At 38.9% G+C, this 23,323-nt stretch overlaps 1 protein-coding gene across 1 annotated transcript in view; it reads left to right on the top strand.

Moving 5' to 3' along the window:
* Positions 1 to 20,820, top strand: part of eif3ea (eukaryotic translation initiation factor 3, subunit E, a) — a 38,406-nt gene extending 17,586 nt beyond the window's left edge. Inside the window, exons 6-13 of the mRNA XM_084385415.1 lie at positions 350 to 475; positions 1,765 to 1,889; positions 5,875 to 6,001; positions 8,160 to 8,261; positions 13,475 to 13,584; positions 17,705 to 17,807; positions 19,727 to 19,861; positions 20,612 to 20,820. Of these exons, the coding sequence (XP_084241541.1) occupies positions 350 to 475; positions 1,765 to 1,889; positions 5,875 to 6,001; positions 8,160 to 8,261; positions 13,475 to 13,584; positions 17,705 to 17,807; positions 19,727 to 19,861; positions 20,612 to 20,647 (864 nt within the window). The 3' untranslated portion in view covers positions 20,648 to 20,820. The remainder of the gene's footprint in view (positions 1 to 349; positions 476 to 1,764; positions 1,890 to 5,874; positions 6,002 to 8,159; positions 8,262 to 13,474; positions 13,585 to 17,704; positions 17,808 to 19,726; positions 19,862 to 20,611) is intronic.
* The last annotated feature ends 2,503 nt before the right edge of the window (positions 20,821 to 23,323 follow it).

The raw sequence follows: 23,323 nt of genomic DNA, 5'->3' as shown, positions 1-23,323 counted from the left end.
TTACCTCAGATGTGCTTAATAAGGAGAAGGGTTTGTGTGTGGTGCAGCAGTGACTTTATCACAGAAATACAGCAAAATAAGTTCTATAAAATGCTAAATAGTCTTTTAAGATCCATTTTTCCCTTAGGAGCCCAATTCTCGAAGCATACTCCACGGAGAACCTTAACCAAGAGCTTAACTTTTAGCTCTGTGAAATGGCAGATGTCAGAAATACAGTATTTAGAAAGTGGAAAGGGACCAAGACTGCCACCCTACCAGTGTAATTTTATGGGGAGTGTGTTGATTTCAGTGTCTACTTCTGTTTACAGTGGTTCAATGTATTTTTCTATGTTTGTGTGTGTTTGTGCAGGTCCCCGCCACAGACAGAAATGCGCTGAACTCTCTTTGGGGCAAGCTTGCCTCAGAGATCCTGATGCAGAACTGGGAAGCTGCCATGGAGGACCTCACCCGCCTGAGAGAGACTATCGATAACAATGTAATGCCCCGCCACTCAGAATTCAATACCACACTCAGATTCCCTTACATAGGCCGTAATATTGACCGCCTTGCGTTTGAGCATAGCACCGCTGCTGTTGCCGTTCCTCCCCTCCTCTTCTCCATCTCCTCGAATCCTTCTCACCGCAACTCACAAGTCAAGCAAAACCTTAATTGCTGTGTTATGTCGGTGCAGCTTGATTTTTAATTGGAGGAATTGAGCTGGGAAAGAAGGGTTTGGCTTTGGGAGAAGTATGAGTAAATAAAAAAATTAAAGTCTTTGGACATTGTAAATTTCAATTCGGAACTTTTATTTGTAGTGAGTCTGGAAGGCAGCGGAAGCCAAGTGTTGGTTTTCCGGAGTCAGAAGTTCATCTTGTTATGATCAAGTCACGATCAAGACAAATCACTTTTTAAAGGGATAGTTCAACTGAAAATGAACATTTTATCAGTATTTACTTACATTCATGTTATTCACTATATTCTTTTGGTGGAAATTAATTTGTATTCAACAAAAATGCATTAAACTGATCAAAAGTGACAGTAACAACATTTATAATGTTCTAAAAGATTTCTATTTCAAATAAATAGAAAATTCAACTAGTTGCTTATTAGCATGCATATTACTAGGATATTGGCTGTTTATTAGTACTTACAAAGCACATATTAATGCCGTATTATGCATGACCATAAACCATCTCTTAATCCTACCTACCCAATACCTAAACTAACTATTAATAAGCAGTAATTATGAGTTAATTGAGGCAAAAATCAGTTAATAGATATTTAATAGTGAGAGTTGGACCCTAATCTAAAGTGTGACTGAGATTTCGATTGAATTTTCTGTGATTTAGAATCCTGAAAAAATTTTCGTTGTTCCACAAAGATATTAAGCAACATAACCGTTTTAAACATAGACAATAATAATAAATGTTTTTTAAGCACCAAATCAGCATATTAGAATGATTTCTGAAGAATCATGTGACACTGGGGTACTGGCTGTTGAAAATTCAGCTTTACCCTCGCAGGATTTAAAATATATTAAAATAGAAAATGGTTATTTTAAATTGTAATAATATTTGACAATATTACTGTTTTTACTGTATTTTTGATCAAATAAATACCATCAAATAATCAAATAAATCTCCTTTTGTTTTCCATGGAAAAAGAAAGTCATGCAGGTTTGGAACAACATGAGGCTTAGTAAAATTGTAATTTGGGGTTGAACCAATCCTTGTCAATGATTTTTAACACCCTTTCCCTTTCTCTATTTTTGTTATATCTCTACAGACGGTAAGTTCTCCTCTCCAGTCACTCCAGCAAAGGACTTGGCTGATCCACTGGTCACTCTTTGTGTTCTTCAACCACCCCAAAGGCAGAGACAACATCATCGAGCTTTTCCTCTACCAGCCACAGTAAGCACCTTCTGCAGCTGCTCGTTTTCCATCTGGGATTTGGTTTTGCTTTGGTTTGACTCTAATAAAAACGGATGAGGTAGGAAGAGAGCACGGGTCCAGGTTGGAAAGCCCACCACAGTCCGCAAACAAAACTGCTGATGCTGGGCTCGCCAGCCAGCCGCTCACAGACCCACGACCCCAGTGGTCAGCTCGAAAATGAGTCTAGCAGCACGGTCGAATGCTGACAATGGCAAATGGGCTGCTTAACTGACGGGTTTAATGTTTTAGGCTTCTTAAAAAGCAATGTTGTCGATCCTGGACAAGCATGTTTATCTTTATTTAATCATTTTCAAAAATGTTTCCAAATGGGAAAAAAATGTTAATGAATCACCCCTGACTTTCGTTCCCAATCAGGTCTGAATGTTACATGAGGAAAAAGTTTCTAGTAACAAACCCAAAATTCATTTCACATTTGTACATACACACTTATTTTTCATAAGTGTGCATTCTAGAAGAATAATCCGGGGCTTTTTGTTGCTGACTAGTCAAGGTTTAACACATTAAAGGGCAACGAGGTTCAGTCTTGTTGTGTGCACATGAGTACAAAGAAGCTTTAAGGGTCTGCTAGCTTTTTTATAAGTGGGTTTACACCTGGTGCCTAAGGTAGGAAACTTGATCTACTAAATAATTCTACATTCCATCTATTTTAAGGCCACACTTTTCCACGAATGCACTTTTGTGGAGCCTAATGCTTATACACTATTCAAAGACAAAATAGACTTCTGCCTCTAAGATGTTGTTTTCCATCGGTTTTCACCAGCATAGATGATTAAGGATGACCAGACCAATAATTAGTCATTAGAACCTGACCATAGTGGGTGAAAAGATAGATTGAGGTTGCTTATTGCACTGTTGCTAGCTGGAAAACCATGTTTATGTTTGGCTTTTTCTTTGGCCCTAAAAACAGTACACAGCGGTCATGAACAGTGACCTGTGGCCGTGAACCTAGAGTGAATGTTTGACCTGCCTTTGAGACAATTGGCTGGCTTAACAGCAGCCCTTTGGACGTAGGTGCTCATTATACAAGAACATTCATTATGCTTCATTAAAACCGCTCCAAAAAGGTACTTCTAAATTGCGGTTGGGCTCGTCAGATCAGAGGTCTTTCAATGCTGGCAGCGTGCTTTTCGTTTTTGTGGTGTTCTCTCACCTCTTCTGCCTTCAGCTTTTATTTGCAGAGCTGTGGCCACGAAGAGCAATCAGACCCCATAAATCTGAATCCGAGTGTAATTTACCGCATTAGATGCACTGCGTTTTATGTACCACAACAGTATTGCGTTCTTGGAGGGTACATGCATTGATTGTCATGTTTTAGTTGGAAAACGGGATCATGGTCTGTTTTTGACCCTGTGAAAAGATCTTTTGTTTTCTGTTCTTCTCCATTTTGTTATTCTTGAAGTTTTGTTGACAATTAGACTGACATCAGCCTGTGGCATTCAGGTTCAATTAATTGTTGTTTGGCTGTCATTCAGGACAGGGTACGATCCAGTGCTCTCGGCCTGAAGATTGTTCATGATGTAGTCGTGCCGTCGAGCAGACGGCCAAAACAAAAACAGAAACCGAGAAATTTTTTTAGTGCAGGAAAAACGATACCAACGATAGGCTATCATATAATACGTTCCAACCAAGTCCAAGGGCAGTTCGAGAAAGAATATTGTCACAAGATGACCTATGATGTAGGTGCAAACAGGAAAGCTAATACCGCCGAAACACTATCCCGGCCAGCGGAGAGTGGATTCAGAGTTTCACTTGATTTACCTCTAATTCCCCTCCTCCCTTCAGATGCATCATGAAATTGGAACTGCACCACTGTTCTTTCCTTCGCCTCGTTTCTACCTTTTTCTCTCTCTGCTCACTCAGACCCGCCAAATTAGGGCTGCAACAGCTAAGAGGCTCCATCAGTGAAGCCACTTTAAAGTAGTAAAAACGCATTTCTTGTTTATTGTGCATTTCTTTTTTAAAAGTGACTGTGAAGACATTGTTATAAAACATTTCTATTTCAAATAAATGTTGTTCTATTGAACTTTCATCATTCAACACTAAAATATTTGAAAAAATCTTGCTGACCCTAAAGTTTTTGTATATTTTAATTTAATATCACGCTTACATTTATTATGTAGAACAATTTTGTGACTAAATTCACTTAAATGTTGACATAGGATAATCGTCTTTTTTATCATTTGTCAATAACATTAAAATAATCACCAGCTTATTGGTATTAGGCAGAATTTTAATAATGGTGCAGTTTTGGTTATTTAAACACAAAAGAAGATATTTTGAAGAATGTTGGTAACCAGACAGTTGACGGTAGCAGTTGAGTTCCACGGTAGAAAAAAAAAGTCAATGGCTGCTGTCAACTGTCTGGTTACCAACATTCTTCAAAATATCTTCTTTTGTGTTCAACAGAAGAAAGAAACTCATACTGGTTTGGAACAACTTGAGGGTGAGAAAATGACAAAATGTAAATTTTTGGGTGAGCTATCACTTTAAACCGCTCCAACAGGAAATTACGTTGAGAGAGAGTCGAAACAGGAGCGGAACATGACCTAGGCCAGACTCGAACACGGGTCAACAACACAATCAAAACCTTGATCTATTATCAAAGTAGTTTTTAGTTGCAGCCCAATCCTAAATCCCTACCTCCCTGAGGAGAATGTGACGTACTCAAATTGAACTACTACTTCCTGTTTTGCCCTTTTCCTTGCGAAGTCATTTAGCAACCGATTAAGCCGTATCATGGCTTTGGTCGTAGCTGTTGGGCTCCGTTAGATAATGTTTTTTTTTTTTTTTTGTGCGAAGCCCAGATATGGCATCATGACTCATGTTAGCGGTCTGGCCATCGGAGCCTCCCTGGGAGAGCGAGTAGGTGTAAGTTAATCAGGAACACAGCATGAAGTGTTGTGGTTTGCCATGAAGTCAGACAACTACAAAGGGAGGAGAGACCGAAGGCTGCGCCAACTGGGATCACACGCTGCCGAAGCCCGCTGCTGTTTTTAGCTCCAACATCACAAGTGCCACAGGCCCCCTTGTCCCTTTAATTGTTTCGGCTAATTAAACCATCCGGCAGCCCTCCTCCTTTTCCTCCAAGTGACATGTGTTTCTCCATGCTAATCTGTAAGGGAGCTTTAGGGCCTGGCCAAGGCAGAGCAGCTCCACTTCCTCCTTGAAATTTAATTTGGTCCTCGTATGGGGGGATGAGGGAGGCGGGGGGGGTCAAAGATGTTCGTACAGATACCGCAGGCGCGGAGACCGTCCTCCAAATTGACTCAAAATGTTAAGTGCACTTTAACAGGAGCTCTTAGCCCTATGACAAGGCATCTGTTGTATGTTTTTTTTGTCCATATAAGAAAGTTCTTGCACGTCTCTAGTCGGTAGAGAGGAAACTTTGTCTTGGGTTGTAATAGTAGTGCTATGTAGCTTTCATTCTCGGTGAAGCCCACAGCTAGTTGACCTGTGGCTGAAAAACAAGTCCCTGGTGGGATAGTGTTTCACTGCTCTGCAGGCCTGTAGCTGGTGATCCGTGTCTAGAAAGGGGCTTTTCCTTTTCCCTTCCCTCCACAGTGGGACCAATGAACAGAGGTGCTTTCAACACGGTCTGATTCTTGTTCTTCTGTTTAACAAGAATCTGCAAGTTCACTATATGAGAATAAGGAAACTGATAGTTAGCTCAAACGGTAGAGCGTTGGCGCTTGCAACGCCAAGGTAATGGGTTCGATTCCCAGGGAAAGCAAGAACTGATAAGAATGTAAATGTGTACCTTGAAATGCAATGCAAGTCACTATGGATAAAAGCATCTGCCAAATGCATAAATGTAAATGTTATAGAACATTTTTGCTGTGAAAACGGTATCCAACCTCGACAAATTACGTCATGTGACTGTTTCACTGTAGAGATGATAGCTGTCCTTCAAGCGTGTGACTGTTGTTGTTGTTTTTGTTTGCAGGTACCTAAATGCTATTCAGACCATGTGTCCACACATACTGCGCTATCTGACCACAGCTGTCATCACCAACAAGGACGTCCGCAAGCGTAGGCAGGTGCTGAAGGATCTGGTGAAAGTCATCCAGCAGGTATCAGACAGGACTTTGGTTTTTCAATTATGTACTGGTTTGCCATGTCCTTCAGTACACTTTTATTCTTTTATTGCATTATTTATTATAAAAAAATATTCATAAAAATATGAAGTAATGCTATTAAATTAATTTGATTACATTTTTAAATCAACTGACAGCTCTTGTATCAACATACACACATATATATATGTATATATATATGTGTGTGCATATATATATATATATATATATATATGTGTATATGTATATGTGTATATGTATATATGTGTGTGTGTGTATGTATGTGTGTATGTATGTATAATATATTTATGAGTATTTTAATATTTATACATGCTTACATAAATGCATGTATACTATATTAATGTGTAATTTGATAGTTGTAGTGATGCACCATAAAAAACGATCAAATTAAACATTGTTATTATTATTAATGTGTATGTATAAATATTAAAATATATATTATAAATGTTTTTTTTACATTAAATTAAAATGTGTATACTAGGGCTGTCAGTTGAATTAAAATGTAATTAAATTAATGTAATCAGTATATGCCGAGAAATTATATTTTGTTAGCATTGTTTTTTATTTTTTATTTTATTAATTTATGAACACATTAAATGGATTATGTTAAAAGATGGTTTGTGTGCCTAGAAAAAAAAAAAAAAATTCAACATTTTTCATTTGCATTCATGCTACTTTGTGTTATCCTCAGGCTTATTAAATTCTAAGCCTTTTTTTCTTTTAATTCAATTTAAGCAATTTGTCAGGTGGTGCTTTTTAAATGATAATCGTTTCGTACTCTGTTGGTCTTCCTGCAATCATCCACACTGGCCTTGCGAGTACTGATAGATTTTTTCAATAAGAGGTTACCCATCACCAGATAAACGATGCCTTCTCTCTCTGTTAAATAAGTGTATTTTTATTTGAATTTAATACATCTAAAACATTGCAGGGAATATTGTACCTCGCTGTGTCTGTGGAAAAGAATGAATGAACGAGCGGTGTATATTGGCCTGAAAATAAAAGCTCTGTTTATCTATGTGCCTCCTCAGGCCGTGCGAGTCTTGAACCCATTAGATTTGATGAATGGTGCTGGACAGTCTGATTGTAGTGTTCTGATGTGTGTGTCCAACAACAGTAGCTTCTTCAGAGATCAATGGCACTGAAATCCAAATAAGTACATCCCGCAGCCTTTGCGTAATCACTTAAACATGTGTCCTGAGGTGCTCACCATACTCCCTGCACAAGTTTCTCTTCTCATGGTTACTCAAGCATCTATGGTATTTAGATCCAGGGAAGACCCAAAGACTATCACGTATCCAAATGGGATTCATCCCATCAGGTTCTCTGCTAAAGGGATTGTACTGTACTAAAGTCTTTCAGCTCATGGCTGTTTATAGACATGGCACATTAAGCAGAGGTTATTCTCATTATTATATACGACCAGACAGGAAGAGTTCAACCAAAAATAAAATTTCTCTGATCATCTGCTCACCCTTATATTGTTTGAAACCAGTAAGATTTTCATTCTACAATGGAATAACACAGAAGATATTTTGCAGAATGTTAAAGCTATTGTTTTCCATATACAGCAAAAGAGAATGGTTGTGAATGGAAGTTGCACATTTTATTTATTTGATATTTCAATTAGTTATATTGTATGAATTAATTATAATTTATTATTTAAGCCACGTATTAGTGTTTCCATTCAGCATTTTTATGTGGTATCCCAAAATGTGGTTGGAAAAACCAGGCTGCTGTCGAGAACAGAAAAAGTGCCATAAAAGTAGTCCATATTACTTGCACACTGTTTTCAAGTCTTCTCAGAGACAGTTTTACTATTTACCATATATGTGACTTGATTTCTTTACTGTAGGCAAATTAACTTTCAGCTTGTGTCAATTAAGAAAATAGATGCAACAGTTTGTCGACAGCCATGTTTGTAACCACAAGATGAAAGAAGCAGTAATTTTGTGATTGAACAGCTGATATCAGTTCTGCTTGTAATGTGAAACTATTTGTTAATAAAACGGACATATTTATAATGAAAAACACACCCCAGTTTAAGAACCAATGGTGGAAGTTTATTTCTTGCGTGAACTTTCCCTTAAAGAACTATTTTGCATTAATTTTTCTTTTGTTCTCTTCTTTTTAGGAGTCATACACCTACAAAGATCCAATCACAGAGTTTGTGGAGTGTCTGTATGTGAACTTTGACTTTGATAGTGCTCAGAAGAAGCTGCGAGAGTGCGAGGCGGTAAGTTCCAGCTGTCTTTTCCCGTTACCTTTTTATTAGCTTGTTTCTTTGCGTGTCCTTAAAAGCATGGCACACCCTCCTGTTTATAGGGACTTCACAGATTGATTGTATCTTCTGTCATGTTCCTGTTTTTTTTTCAAAAGCATAAGATTCATAACATAAGATTCCTAACGTTTCATAACAGGTTCCATTAGTGAATGCGTTTGAAGAGACTATCCTTCTTCGAAGACGTTGAGCTCATCCTTCACTTCTTGTCTGGCCACAAAAAGCCTTTAACTTTGTAATTTACGCAGATGATGTGTCAATTTCCCTAATGATGAGTTGTGATGACATCACACTGAGTCTCCGACCTCTGATTTGTCAGAAGTGTCCTCTGAACTTGACCATAACTGTTGATGGTCATTAGCGATGCTGTCTGTCACTTTTCTGCAGTCACAAACAGCCTACCCTTCTGTTTCGGGCCCTGAAAGGGGTCTTAAAGCTCAGGCGGTCTCTGCATGCCGCGGTGTCATGGGCAGCTGTGGCAGTGGGCCCCTGAAACAGCCTCTGACTCACCATTTGTCATGTTTTTATGATAGCCGGTAATTGTCAGATCAGTGGGATGGTTAACAAGAAGTGCTTTTGGTGTGCAGAGGCGGACACGCGCACTGGAAAGAGCTTTCTGCGGTACAGACAAGCCAGTGATCTGTATTTTTGTTCCCGTTTATAAATGGCCTTCCATAATGGTCACTTCATCAGTTTTCACCCTTGCCCTGCTGTGTCATTCTGTCTGTTTTTACAGTTAAACTACTGACTCCCAGTGCCAACACCGCACCGAACAAAACAAAAACACAACGGAATAGAGTTAAAAGCTGTTTCAAAGGAATAGCTCACCTCAAAAATCAAAATCAATCTTTTCCATGCAGTTTTTATTGAAAAGAGACTGAAGCTTTTAAGCTTTAAAAGACAAGGGACCATAAAAGTGGTCCATACAACTTGTGAACTTTTTTCCAAGCCTGTTGAAGTCATACGGTAGTTTCATGTGAGGACCAACATTAAATTTGTCCATTCACTTGTAATCTTCTCCTGCAGTGAGCTGTTGGAGTCAGTGATTCAAAATCAACAATCAGATCAGAATCATAAATTAATCTTTCAGACTAATTGATTGAAGAGATCAGACTCAAAAGAACAATTTGTTCATGAATCATACATTGTTTTTTTTTCTTATGAATTCAGATGACTAGGGTGGATATATTGCATGTTGTAGTTCATGTATAATGATTTAAATTTTTTGTCTTTCTCACACAAAACTATCTTAAGTCTTGGAATATGAGTCTTTAGGACCACTTTTATAGTGCTTTTGCCTTTTTGTTTTAAACTTGAAAGCTTTAATCCACTCTCAGCATCTTCAAAATTTCTCCTTTTGTGTTCTACGTAAAGAAAAAATGGCCATGTTTGGAACAAAGTGAAGGTGCATAAATTATGACCATTTTCATTTTTCAAGATTTTAGAGCTGCTGGTACAAAACACTGAACACGGAATTAATCACGTCTTGGCTTTAGTAAGAGAAGATTTTTCTTTTCAGTTAATTGGTATTATCATTAACATAGTGTAGGGAATAGTCCAAATGACTTTTGCTACCATGCGATTACAGACATTGTTGGCACAGCACAGAGATTTTTTCGCCATCCTGACCCTGGAAAACATTACATTTCAACCTAAATGCATTTGGTAAGCTTCCCCACAAACGTGCCAAATCTTAAATGGCAAAAAGTATTATAAGAAAGTCTTAGTGTGATAAAAGCCAGAAATGGCCTTCAGGCGCATTCTTGGTTGCTGTAAACACATTACATTACAAAGATTCATCCCAAGCGTAATTAGCTTGAGTGCCTTTAGCCTAGTGTGCACTTATGTCGAAACTCATTCCCATTCTCTAAATTATAATGAATTCAAAGACCAGTCGCACTGCCCGTTGTCTACCATTGCCCAAAATAAAACAATTCAGTTTTGTTTATTAACAAGCACCTCGTATGTTAAATAGCAGGCTTTTTATAGGAGAATGAAATAACCCAACTTAACATTTGAAATGGGAACCTTCCTAAAACGCTGACATGATTTATAAACATTTACTCTTGTGCGAGTGCCCATTTGATCAGGCCAGCTGTTTTTCATTCTAGACGTTTATCGTCAAGAAGCGTAGAAGAAAACTAGTGCCTAAATCACCAGAAGTTTTTTTGGGGGGTCTCTGCTGGTCTAAATGATCGAGTCATTTGGGAGATCTCTATTACACTTTGCATGCTTGGAGTCCAGGGTTTGTAAGGCGAGCAATAATTAGCACACCTGCATCTGTGAGATCTCGTGAGAGCCCCCCGGCTACTGGACCACCAGAACCAGGCTCATTCTACAACCAGAGTTCAGCCCAGACACTGCATAAATGGCCACTAATTAGTCCTGACCCTGATTATGAAAGCCTGAGGCATTATCGAGATCACAAGCTGCAAAAAAAAAAAAAGAAAGTTAAACTATGTGGCATGTGAGCATAACTGGCTAGGCTCAGATGTATGTCAGCTATAAATGCTTACAAAATCACAGTCTGATTGAGTGGTGACTTACAAAATCTGAGTTGCCCTTCTACAATAGCCCAAGGCTTTTCCTGTTAGACTGCCGAAGCCTTGCGAGTCATCAGACTGTTTGCTCTTAACCGCCTTTACTCGTACAAAAACAAACATCCCCTCCCCTTCAAACAAGTTCATTACAGTAACTATTTATTTAAGTGATTGTAAAAGAAAAAAAAACAAGTTGTATGACCCAAATGAGCAACTTACTTTTAAGTGGGTAAAAAGGATATTAACACTCTTCTCTAATAGGGCTCAATTTATTTATTTATTTTATTAATAAAGAAAATATTATTGAAAGGGGAGATGCTTGAGGTCCAAAAATAAATAAATATTAAAAATATATTGTGTTGCTTTATATATATGTCTGTTGACTGCTGCTAAAAAAAAGTCATAAAGATCCAGTGAGGGTCCACTGAAAAGTATTACCCTCTTCATTTTATGTATGTATTACTCTTTAAATGTAAATGTTTTGTGAATTTATATAACAGTTTTTATTTTAATATATTTTCAATTGTAATTTACTCCTGTGATGCAAAGCTGAATTTTCAGCATCATTACTCCAGTCTTCAGTGTCACATGATCCTTTAGAAATTATTTGGTGCTCAAGAAACATTTCTTATTATTATCATTGTTGAAAACGGTAGTTGATTTATTTAAAAAATGAATCATACTGACCTCATACTTGAGGTCTAAAATAAGCTCAAATAACCCAAATACAGTACTGTTGTTTACAAGCAATTCCTTAGCATATCATCGGCACCCATGGCTCCAGAGGTTCTGCAGGCCTGTGATTCACTCCAACTGGACACGGTCCTGGATCTGTAGAGACTGACCGCATAAGTGTTCTGGGATTTTCTTCAAGCTGTGGATCATCACATTGCTTACTTTGCATCGTGATTACCTTATCATGCTTATCCAGTCAGCTTTTGTAATTTTTCCTTCTTCAGTTGATCCATCTCAGTGGAGAGGGGCCATTTGCACAATGGTTTGGGCTCATAATGTCTATGCTATGCATAAAACATAGACACAACCTTATATAGCCCTGTTTTCAATCTTTTGGAAGACTGAAAAAAAAAAAAAAAACCTAAAGCTGCACTTTTAGATTCCAGTAAGTTAAGCATAAATTGACATTTTTTGTTCTGCTACAAAGTTGCTGTAGCCGCCTTCTCTCCCCCTCTTACAAAAAAAACCTCAACAGTAATTATAGCACTTAAGCGAACCGTTATCAGCTTAAGATAAGACAATGTCAATGATGAAATGTGTGTTGGCTGATAGGGCCATGGCCATGTAGTTGGGATTGCTTCAAGCAGAACAACGGAGATAGTAGCTCTCAAGCCTAAGCAAACAAAGCGGGGGCTGTGAGCGCAGACGTGCACACGAAGACGCGGGACGGGGGACTGCATGTGAACCGTGCAGAGACAGCAGGGGCTCGCACATGTCTTCAGCTGAGTGGAATGCACCGCACTATTTGCGTTTTGACAGCAAAGTAAAGCACACCAGGTCTCTTTAGGATGTGGAGGTTAGTATGCGGTGATGAGAGCTCAGCTGAGATTGATAGTAGACTGTAGTTGAGATGTTTGAAAGCAGTGGCACTGTAAATTGGTTCCGATGGACCCTGCGGCAATGGGCAAGACAAATGGCGATAAGTCACAGCCATTGCGGTGGATTCAGTGGCTGGCTCTGTTCCTGCTCCGTTTCATGTGGGGACTGTGGAATTCCAAGATCTGTGGTTAGTTTAGAGTGCTGAGAATGACCCCAGATTTTCCTTTTTTTTTGTGCCTCCAGATAATTGTTTTCTCCTGAGGATAGCATTAAACACTGTTGTATATGTGTTAACTATAGGCTTCCATTGCTTTAACCTGCAGCTACAAATTCATTTCCATAATTTGTCATAATGCTTGCTTTTGGCCTTTTTCCCATACCGTTACTCCCCAACCAGGTGCTATTACAGAGACCTTGGATAAAGTGGAACTGTTTTTATTTCAGTTCTGAGTTTATATAAACTTCCTGTTCTGTTCATTGTCCAGTTTAGCCACAGAGTTTTCTGTGTTCCAGCAAACTTTTGGACCAAACTCTTCTAATCCTAAAACATTAAAACAGTGATTTCTTTCTCTCTCCCAGTTTTGACATCAAACTGTAGACAGGCGCTTACATTAATATTTGTGTGTGTGTGTGTGTGTGTGTGTGTGTATATATAACTTAAAACATGCAGAGATTTAATTTTTTAAATGCTAATTATTTTATGCAATGATGCATTAAAGTGATCAAAATTTACATTAAAGACTTTCTTACATTTACAAAAAAAATTTTATTTAAAATACATGCTGTTCTTTTTTTAACTTTATAGTCATTAAAGAATACTGAAAATAATGTATCACAGTTAAACAGCGCAACTATTTTCAACATTGATTTGGGGCCCAAATTTTTTTGTGTTATTATCATTGTATTAGAAATCTATAGTGTATGAAAATAAAAAGTTTCAGGGGTTCATGCAAAAGAATCATCATATTTTAGCGTCTGTGGTATCAAACCACAGATTATTTAGTATAATCAGTGTAAGATTGTGTGCATGAAAATGCATTCAGTGTCTAATGTAAGCATTTAAATCTTTTGAAGGTGCTGGTGAATGATTTTTTTCTTGTGGCGTGCCTTGAGGACTTCATCGAAAATGCTCGTTTGTTCATCTTCGAGACCTTCTGCCGAATTCACCAGTGCATCAGTATAAAGTAAGTACTTATGATTTTCAATGTAGTACAAAGTAACTGCTGGGTCACGTAACAAATTTTGAAATACCATTTAAAGTGGACAAATTGATGGATAAATTGTTGTCAGGAATGATGATAAAAAAAAAAGGTAGCAGGTCTGAAAATGTGTCCACAATGTGGGAACGCTTCCTGTTTCCTCTCTTCCATTCCCACTCCACTCTCTGATAAGTTTTTATTACCCAGTGTGCTAGAGGAAGCATGTCCAGAGACCGGCTGCCAGCACCTCAATCTCACACATGGAGACACGCATTGAGAACCAGACATCCCAGGCACATCCACCCATCTGTTTTGAAGCATGTCTAAAGGGTCTACATATTGGCCCTCGGGAGGATCTTAATGGGTGCGCCCCGTCTGTGGATAATACAGCAGATTTTTCTCTTCTAAGCGCCACTTACTCCGTTATTGTCTGTTGCGTCTTCTCACGTCGTCGTAAAGAAAGTGGCGTTTGGAATTTTTGTCTGCACTAATTCACTTAGAGCGCAACCGAAGAGGAATATTGCCTTAATTAAACCGATTAAAGAGAATAGTTAAGATAAATTTACAGTGATTTATGTTGTTCATTGATCCACACGGTTCAATTACCACTGACACGATGCATCATAGACTCTCCGGTCTGCGTTACGGCAGGTGTTTTATTACCACTTTACTCTGGTTGTACTTTTTTATTGCCTATTTTACGGTATTTATAAGGCATTGTAGGCGTCCAGAGAAGACATGCAATGGTTTCAGTCCCCAACATTTTCCATTGGTGGAAAAGAAGTGGTCTGCATGGAAAGAGAGGTTTGGGCGGGTGTCACTGGTTTCCCTGTGTCTGGTTCCTATTAGCCTTTCAGTGACGGAGTGCAGAGCAGAGAGGCCGCGTTGCCCTCCTGCCTGTTTAATGAGCTTTCATAACTAGTAGTCGTTGAGCATCTGTCCTGCATTCTTTTTCCCGCCACCGCCTCTGCGCCAAGCAGAAAGCACTTGACGGCAAACTGGAGATCTGCTAACAGGTTGCATCTACCTCTGGGGATTTATGACATCCTGTAAATCCCGAAAGGTCCATGTTCGTGAATGCACACACTCACCCGACACAATATCATATACCATGTTTGATGAAAGGAGGGGTTTTTTTTTTTCCAGCAGTGCACGTGCAAACATAGACAGACATTCAGAATCTGTTATTTCTCTTCTAAACGCACACCCGGCGATCAAAAAGGTTCTCGCGCTATTTCCATGCTTCATTGTACAGCCTAATTGCTCGCTCACATTTTCTGAGCTGTATTAAACCGAGAAGGGCTGGAGTCAAGGTTGAAACATGGAATGTGATCAGGCTCTGTCCAAATCTCCAGTTGCAGATAGTCTGGAATTGATTTGGAGTCTTGGCTCTTTTTTGGCAGTCTCGTTGCAATTGAATCCATTTTCTTGTCAAAGGCGACAAATGTAATGCTGAACTAGGAAACCGAATTGTGATTGCTGTTTATCTGTTCAGGTTAGTAGCTCAAAGGAGTTGCCTGAAAGACAGTGTTATGCCTGTTTAGAGGATATAGAGGATTGGAAAACATCCATTTTTGGTTTACTAGTGCATGTCATTGGTACATTACGCAGAAGGCCTCTGCAGCTAATTGTGGGCTCAAATGAAACGCATGCAAGTTTTGTAGCAGTTTTGTTATGTTTACAGTTGTTGGCCTTGAACGGGTAGGCAGAATATTTTTTTCCTGTGTTTTTGCCCTCAGCCTACACCAAAAAAAAAAGACCACAACTACAAATGGCTTTATACATAAAAATGTCTGAGAAGGCTCTATTTGAAATCTGATTTTATGACTTGCGCTTATGAAGGCATTTGTATTAGTCTCTTGCCCTCAAAAGTCTTAAATTCCCAATTTTGCATTCATTGGCCTTTGAGTAGAAAGTTTGTGTGCATCTGATGAACATTTTAGTTGGATGTCTACGATCTTGTCATCTGTAAAACAATGTGATCTCTCTCAGTCCACATTAATCCATTTTGCAGTTGATTTGTGGGGGCAAGCACATAGGAGACATTGTTGTATTCAATCTGGATGGTTTTATTTTTGGTAAAAAAAAAAAGTTTTTAATTCCGTTCCCATCGGTTTGGTATTGTTCATTTTTTTTACTCTTTTTAAAATTAACAATTAGAAAGAGGGGAGGTTGTTTTAGTGGGAAGAGGGGAATACATTTTCCCCCAAGATATGAAGCAGAGGTCACTTCCAATGATGTGAATCTCTTTGTGCCTTCATATGGAAATATTTAACAATGCGTTTGTTTTAAGTACACCATGTTAAAAACTTCTTTAGAGCAGGTCAGCACTGTTTGAATTCACAGCTGACCTTTTAGCTGTCTACGGATCCTGGAGTGAGACTGGTTGCCTCAGTCCCACCGGCCTGGAATCGGAATTGGATAAATCAACTGCGAGGAGCCGGTACATGTAAGGGGGTTGAAGTGAAAACGATCCTTACCCTTCACCCCCTAACCCCAGAGGACCAGGTTTATTCCTGTGTAAAATGAGACTGCAGCGAGGGGAGTCAAGCAACTTGGCTTAAAACGCCATGTCAGGCACTTATGCTTGAGTGGTTCATTCACCCGACCTTTCTTTTCCATAATTACTTCTTTCAGCGTTTGTATATTTTTGGTTTCAGTTCAGACTTTCATTCATATTAGTGGCAAGCATGTGCAAGTACGACTTTTTTTCCTTCTTGTTTTAAAGTCAAACTTCTGGGTAAAATTAGATTAGTGTGTGTGTGGGCCATTTCATTGCACTGAGGCAGTGGTTGACCTTGGTCTCTGGTTTAGCTTGTCCGGAGGGTTAGCTCCCCTAAGAGGAAACTCAATCTTATTTGTTTTTTGAGTTGATCTTTGACTTTGGCTTGACTGACATGTGTCACCACTTAATCAAATCAGTGAAATAATATTCATTGTCTCTTGCATCACTTGCAGCACCGAGTTTGTCTTAGATGTTTATCTATCATGCAATTCTGCATTTCCATTTATTTTTCTGTAAAAGCTCACAATTTGTCTGCTTCATTTCAGACATGGTCTAGACCTAGGTCTGTGGGCCTGTAATGGATGTTCAGCTATCTAAACTTCCCAGTGTCTTAATTGGTTTCCTGTTCCTTTTCGGTTGTAATTGTTCATCAGTGCGCCGCATGCTTCGCGGAGTGCTTTGGGGCTGGCGAAGAGCTTGGATTTCATGTCCCTGCTTTAACCCCTGGAGTCGACAGGCATTCCTTTTTCCCGCACCGAGTGTCACTGCTTGATGTTGGACATGTGTTAACCATCACCGGCTTGGAACTCGTGATGTGACAACCGGCACATTCGTTGGCGGTTAGCTCTTAAATAATGAGCTTTATGACCAATCTAGCCTGTCACGCATCATTTTCTGAGGGTTTCACTGGGAGTGAAATGATATAAGCTGTCATCTCTCCCTGTCTCCAGACCCATGCTGTTGCCACGGTGGGTGATTGAGTTAACCTTTCACTGCGAAAGCATTGGAAACCTGGTGTGTTGGCTTTACTTACAGAACAGAATGGGACAAGCCGGCTCTTTTTGACTAGCACGGAATGAGCTTAGTCGAAAAGAAAGCCAGCTGCGGTATTGTAGGATTTTGGATCAAAGAACACTTGAGCCCCTGCTGCCACCTTCCTCCCTCAATGACACATTCGTGGAGGAGACACCTGGCTTTATTTATGGATGGTTTTTCCAAAATGCCATAGGATGGTCAGTAGCCATGCAAGCCCAAGCTGTGTCATTTTATTCTTGTCTGCAAAGTTTGTTTTATCGTTACCTTGACCTCATATCCACGAGAGCGCAATGATGTAATTGTATTCCATATTTATGGGTTTCTTAGTACGATTAGAATCACAGATAATGCAAAGCATTTGTCACTCTTGACCAGACGTCTAAATGCTGAGGTATGACAGTAAACCCATTATCATCCAGCACTTTCGATCAGCACTTTAAACCTGCATGCACACACACTCCACAAGCTTGTTATATACCTCACAATTTTCACGTAATACCATCAGTGTATATAATGTTCTCCTTTTACCTAAGTTTGTCCTAATGGACTGTGTTTGCCTCGCAGTATGCTGGCCGATAAGCTGAATATGACTCCCGAGGAGGCAGAAAGATGGATCGTCAACCTCATTCGCAATGCCAGGCTGGATGCCAAAATCGACTCCAAACTGGTGAGAGTCTCTCATATTTTATTTCGCTCTTGTTTCTCTGCCGCCCTCCTCAAATAGCGAACGATTGATAGATGCTGCGTTAGTGTCCTTTAATTAGTCCGAAAATCAAATTCAGCCTCTTTTGTGCGGGGATTATGTTCTGCTTTAATACATAAAGGAGAGGCAATCAATTACGTCAGTAATTCTGCTCAGTGCCCGCTTACTCACCATATCCTTCCTCGAGGGTAAGAGGACTGTCATTACAGTCCTGAAGGAGGGTCATTCTCAATATGGTGACAAACGTGTAGCTTTACTTTTTTTTAGTCATGACAAAGATTAATATTCTGATAACATTCTAGAAAACTATATATATATATATATATATATATATATATATATATATATATATATATATATATAAATATATGCGCGCGCACACACTTTAAAAAAAAAAAAATTATTTACTCGTTTGTTTTTTATACACTTAGACCCTGCACTAATGCCTAACACGGACAATCAAAATAAGTAATAATATATAATAAGTAATTATGTAAATAATTTTAAATGTATCATTCATTTAAAAATACTATTTGATGTTTATATAATGTTTAATTGCCATAAAAATTTCCATGTGGTGATTTTCTCCCACCACTTAATACATTGTATTATATTGTTTCAATTTTAATAATAAAAAAATAAATCTTCAAATTTTTTATATTTTATGCTACTTGAAGTTTTGGGTCACTTTTATGTTTTGAAAGTAATCAGTAATATTGTGAAATATGATTTATCCAGCTTTTATTAATATGATATTCTAATAATGATCTAGCTTACTGCAATGTGCAACAAGTAGAGTAACATTATAACATAACTTTCAACACACTCATATGTATATAGTAGATTGTTTTGAGCAAGTAAAACAACGCTGTGTTACCCCACAATTTTAATTAGTTAAAAAAATGACCTGAATGAGTAATAATTCAGCTATTTCATTAGAATGAAGTAAAATAATTAGATTTTAAGTGATCAAACATAACTGTAATAAAGTTCAAGTTCAGGAAAGAACACCGAACTGGCAAACGTTAAACATAACTTTAAACGTTAAATAAATATAAACAACAAAGCGAAAGGACTGTCAGCGGCCGAATGCGGCGTATAAGCATAATAAAAGCTCTAGAGCTCCTCAATGGAGACCAGTGTGTTGCGCAGGAGTCTCTCGTTAGCATTCGCTCGTTCTGCTCCCACGGTTCTCTGCCCCGTCCTGCTTCAAACCACAGTAACGTTAATAAAACTTCAATACTTTCGCTCATCCATGAACATGATTTCTGCCTGAGTCCCGTAAGATTGCTTTCCATCGGCTGTGGAGGTGAAGATGACATCTTCCATGATTCCACACTCATTCGCAACGTCATCAAGCTACGCCTTTATGGTTTTGAATAAGCGACCTCTAGTGGTGAAACTTGCATACTGTGCCTTTAATTTTCAGTAGCCATTACTCCAGTCACATGATCTTTCAAAATTATTATAATATGCTGATTTGGTGCTTAAAACCATTTCTTCTTATCATCAATTGTATTGTACTGCTTAATATTTTGTGGAAACTTCAGGATTATTTGATAAATAGAAAGTTCAAAAATCAGCATTTGAAATTTCTAAACTTTCGAGCAGTAATATATATAATGTAATGTTTGTGTTTTTTTTTTTTTTTGTCAATTGATCTAGGAACTTAACATGTCATAACACCACAAACAAGTAACGAGACTTCTGATCTCCCAAATCACATGGCATTCTACTGGAATGACCTAGAATTAGCTCCTGTGTTTTGAGCTGACTCTGAGGAGGTTGTGAATACATGTCTGTGTGTCTGTGGGAACAGAAAAGGATTGGTGTTCCCTGAGTTTAGCTCTGACACTCTTTTCCTCTCCTCTTTCCTTTGGCAGGGACACGTGGTGATGGGCAACAACGCCATATCGCCATATCAGCAGGTGATCGAGAAAACCAAGAGCCTTTCGTTCCGCAGCCAAATGCTGGCCATGAACATCGAGAAGAAGCAGACCAACGCGAACAGGACTGAGGTCAGCATCTCTCCATCTCTTTTATCTGATCTCATCTCTTTTTGTCTTGAGCCCTGTAGTTTACACACACAAATGATCTATCCAGAAGAATGCCGAGCGGCAATCAGCCCAGAACTGTCTTTTACACAGTGTAAACCAGTAAGAGCAGGTTTAACACAGCGAGCGCTTTCATCATGCCGTTTTTCTTCAAAGGCCTAATGACAAGGTAGCACAGCTCAGCCATAAAGAAGAAGGTCTGAGTCCCATGACTCAGCGCTGCAGAGTAAATAACGCTTGCACACAATCACACACACGCTCCATGGAGTTCCCTGCGTTTAGGAGTCACCACAGATGTTTTGCTTGGGGTCCAGTTGGTCTCCGTTTGATCTCGCATGCGTGCACTGATTGGCCCACGACAAACGTGCCCTCTCTTTTGTTTGAAATAGAACGTTTCCAAAATAACGGCCTTTAAATGTCTCGGTCCCTCAAACCACGTCATTTTAAGTGACTCGCTCGCACAAACACCACAGTGGCAAAGGTCATAACACACAGTCCTGTATTTTGATGTGTTTGGCCAGACGCAATTTAATTTAACAGTTTCTCTTTCCCAACGGAAAAGGTGCGAACGTGATCTTGAACTGCTTGTACTTAAGAAACGACTACGGTTCTGTAGTAGATGGTCTCAGTTGCATGTTCACTCATTTATAATGAACTCACCTTCATTTGTGTTGGGTAATGACATCTTTTGGCTCTCTCTTCCTCTCTATTCAGACTCCAAACTGGGCGGGTCAGGATTCTGGCTTCTGAGTGGATCTTTGCACACCGTACGCTCCCATCAAACCTTCCAGCATTCCCATATTGCGGCCGAACATCCTGTTCTCCCTCTCGTGTCCCTCAAAGGAGCGAGACAGAGGCCTTATTTTTGAACTTGGGTTCAATGCATCTGGTATTAAATAAAATAAAAAAACCTTACAAAACCATCTTCACCTCATGCTTGCATTTTATTCCTGGACATTACGAATGGTGGTTGAGGGTTAAGTGGTTGTGATCTTTTGTGTAATAGATGAAGTTTTAATGTGCTCTGAGTCACTGAGTGGGATGGGGGGGTTTTGTGCCGCTGCACATGCATGCGCCGTAATGATGAATGAGTGTTTAGTCTGCTGCGTTTACGGCGCTGTTATGCGAAGAGGGCACGGAAAGGTGATCATCCCGAACTCGCGTTGTCATTTTCAATGCCGCTCGTCCTCTTTGTTCGCAGACGGGCACGTCAGATGCGCTAGACAATCAACGTAATGCCTCTCCACCTTTCCCATCTCATCACATCTTCCGCGCACGACACCTACAGTCTAACGCTCTATACGTTTTCTATTTCCATCCCTACCGTTCGCAGGCGCTGCAGGCTGGGATTCGAAGCGTGTCTTAATGTCTGCTTTGGCCTCTCTATCAGCTGACATGTTTATGGGCCCTGTCTCTCTGGACGAGTGAAGAGGGGGCTTATAGCTGCCACAGCGCTCGGGCTCCCAGCCAGACATCTAAAACAACTGACGTCACCTTTACTTTCCCAGCGAGCGAGCAGGCGGGGAGGAAGGGGGGTGGGCTAAAGTGATTGGTTTACCGGTCCTGTGCCATGACACATTACGAAAATAAAACCCTCCTAGCCCTTAATTATCACATTCACCTTAGGAGTGCTGTCTCAGATGTTGTTTTAGTAAGACATCCAGACCAACAGCAGACGTGCGGCTGAGAAGGTTGTCCACCACAACGTCTGTCACTTCACTTAAAATAAATAAACAAACACCCAAACGAAAAGGTCAACGTAGGTTTTGGTTAAAATGGCTACATAATCTTTCCCTTTTTCGCATTGTTCATTGCTTTTCCCCTACGTGAAAAGGTTAAGGCATTTGTTCAAACACAGGCCACATAATTAAAATATACAACGCATGTTCCCTAATAAATTTTTGTCTGGATTATTCCTTGAGTCTTGTTTTCCGACTTGCAAATGCATTTTTACAAGGCAATGCCTGTTTTTAGAGTAGCTTTTCTGTGATATGAGCGATCATTGCCGTGTCTGTCCTAATGCAGAAGCTTTATATTGTCAGGGAATCACTTGTTTTGAATTTAGGTTTATGTATAGTATGCACTCAAACGATGGAGAAAGATTGAAAGTCTTCAGGTACTCTTAAGGGAGGAAAGCAACCTGATACAACTCTAGTTATGAAGGCAGGTGAATAAATACATATCTTCAATAAGATTTTTTTTAATGAGAAATGAAACTCTATTGTGTTGTACTGATGGAGACAAATAGCTGTCATATAATTAACATTGACTTTAGGAGAATTTCACTTTGATCTGAACATCAAAGGGCTCTCGAGGAGAGAGTGTCATCACTTAGAAATGACAAATGTTTTTTTTTTTTTTTTTTTTTTTCCTGAGGAGGGAACAGTGATTCTGTGCGGACTGTTTAAAGTGCTGCCTTGCATAACACCTGTCTGTTATACGTAAGTCTATTGGTACCTGAATCAGGTGCTGCACACCTTGACCTAACCTGGAAGAGTTCTAGCTAATCTGAGCCAAACTGATAGAAGGGGGAAATACATTTTAAGATGAAGTCAAAGAACATGAAAAAAAAAAAAAAAAAAAAAATGATATAAAAATAAAAGATTAAGTGCCACACCTAGTGGTCAAGCTGGGTAAAACATTTCTTGCATTTCAAAGCAATTAGTCCATTTTGGCAAAGAAGCTTCTCAAGGAAAATTACCTCAGCAGTACTCATTCTTTTAAATAGTTTAAAAACTTGTTTAAACTCATTTTAATATCTTAAATGAAAGCTGTTATAATCGACCTGAATAGATTAAGTTGTATTAATGCTAATATATAAAAAATATTAAAATTGTAATAGTGTTTACAGTTTCCAAACATCAAACTGAGACATTTACATCATTATAACAGGGATAATATGAGTACAAATATTTTTCCTTCTCATAATGTATTGTTTTTAGTTTTCTGATTTCATCCTGGCTGAAAAAAAATAAATAAAAAAATTAACCATCTTAAATAGGTTTGCTGGTCTTAGCAGGTTTAAACTGGTCTCTCACTCTGGCCAAACTAAAGTTCAGCTGGTTTACTGGGTCACCAAACTGGTCTTATCACCTGAAAATTGCTCACAGAGACCAGTAAAGACCAGCAAAACCAAACAGTTTTAATTTTTGTTTGTTTGTTTTGCCAGAAGGATGTAAAAATAAACTTGAGATTGCAGCTCAGGGTACTGTATATGCAGTATTATTATTAAGTTGTATTTTATGTTAAGTTACTGTTTTTGTATATGTTTCTATATGTGTCAGGTTTATGATTAGAGAAAAAATTCAATAAAAATGAATGAGTAAACTTTAAAATGCACACTACTTTTAATTCAAGCCAATGCACTAGGACCCTGGGGAAGCTCGTCTGTGTTGTATAGATACAGTAGGAGAAATTCCATTTGTC

The sequence above is a fragment of the Rutilus rutilus genome (assembly GCF_951802725.1).
Source record: "Rutilus rutilus genome assembly, chromosome: 17".
Lineage (NCBI taxonomy): Eukaryota > Metazoa > Chordata > Actinopteri > Cypriniformes > Leuciscidae > Rutilus > Rutilus rutilus.
This window is presented reverse-complemented; position numbering and strand designations above follow the sequence as displayed.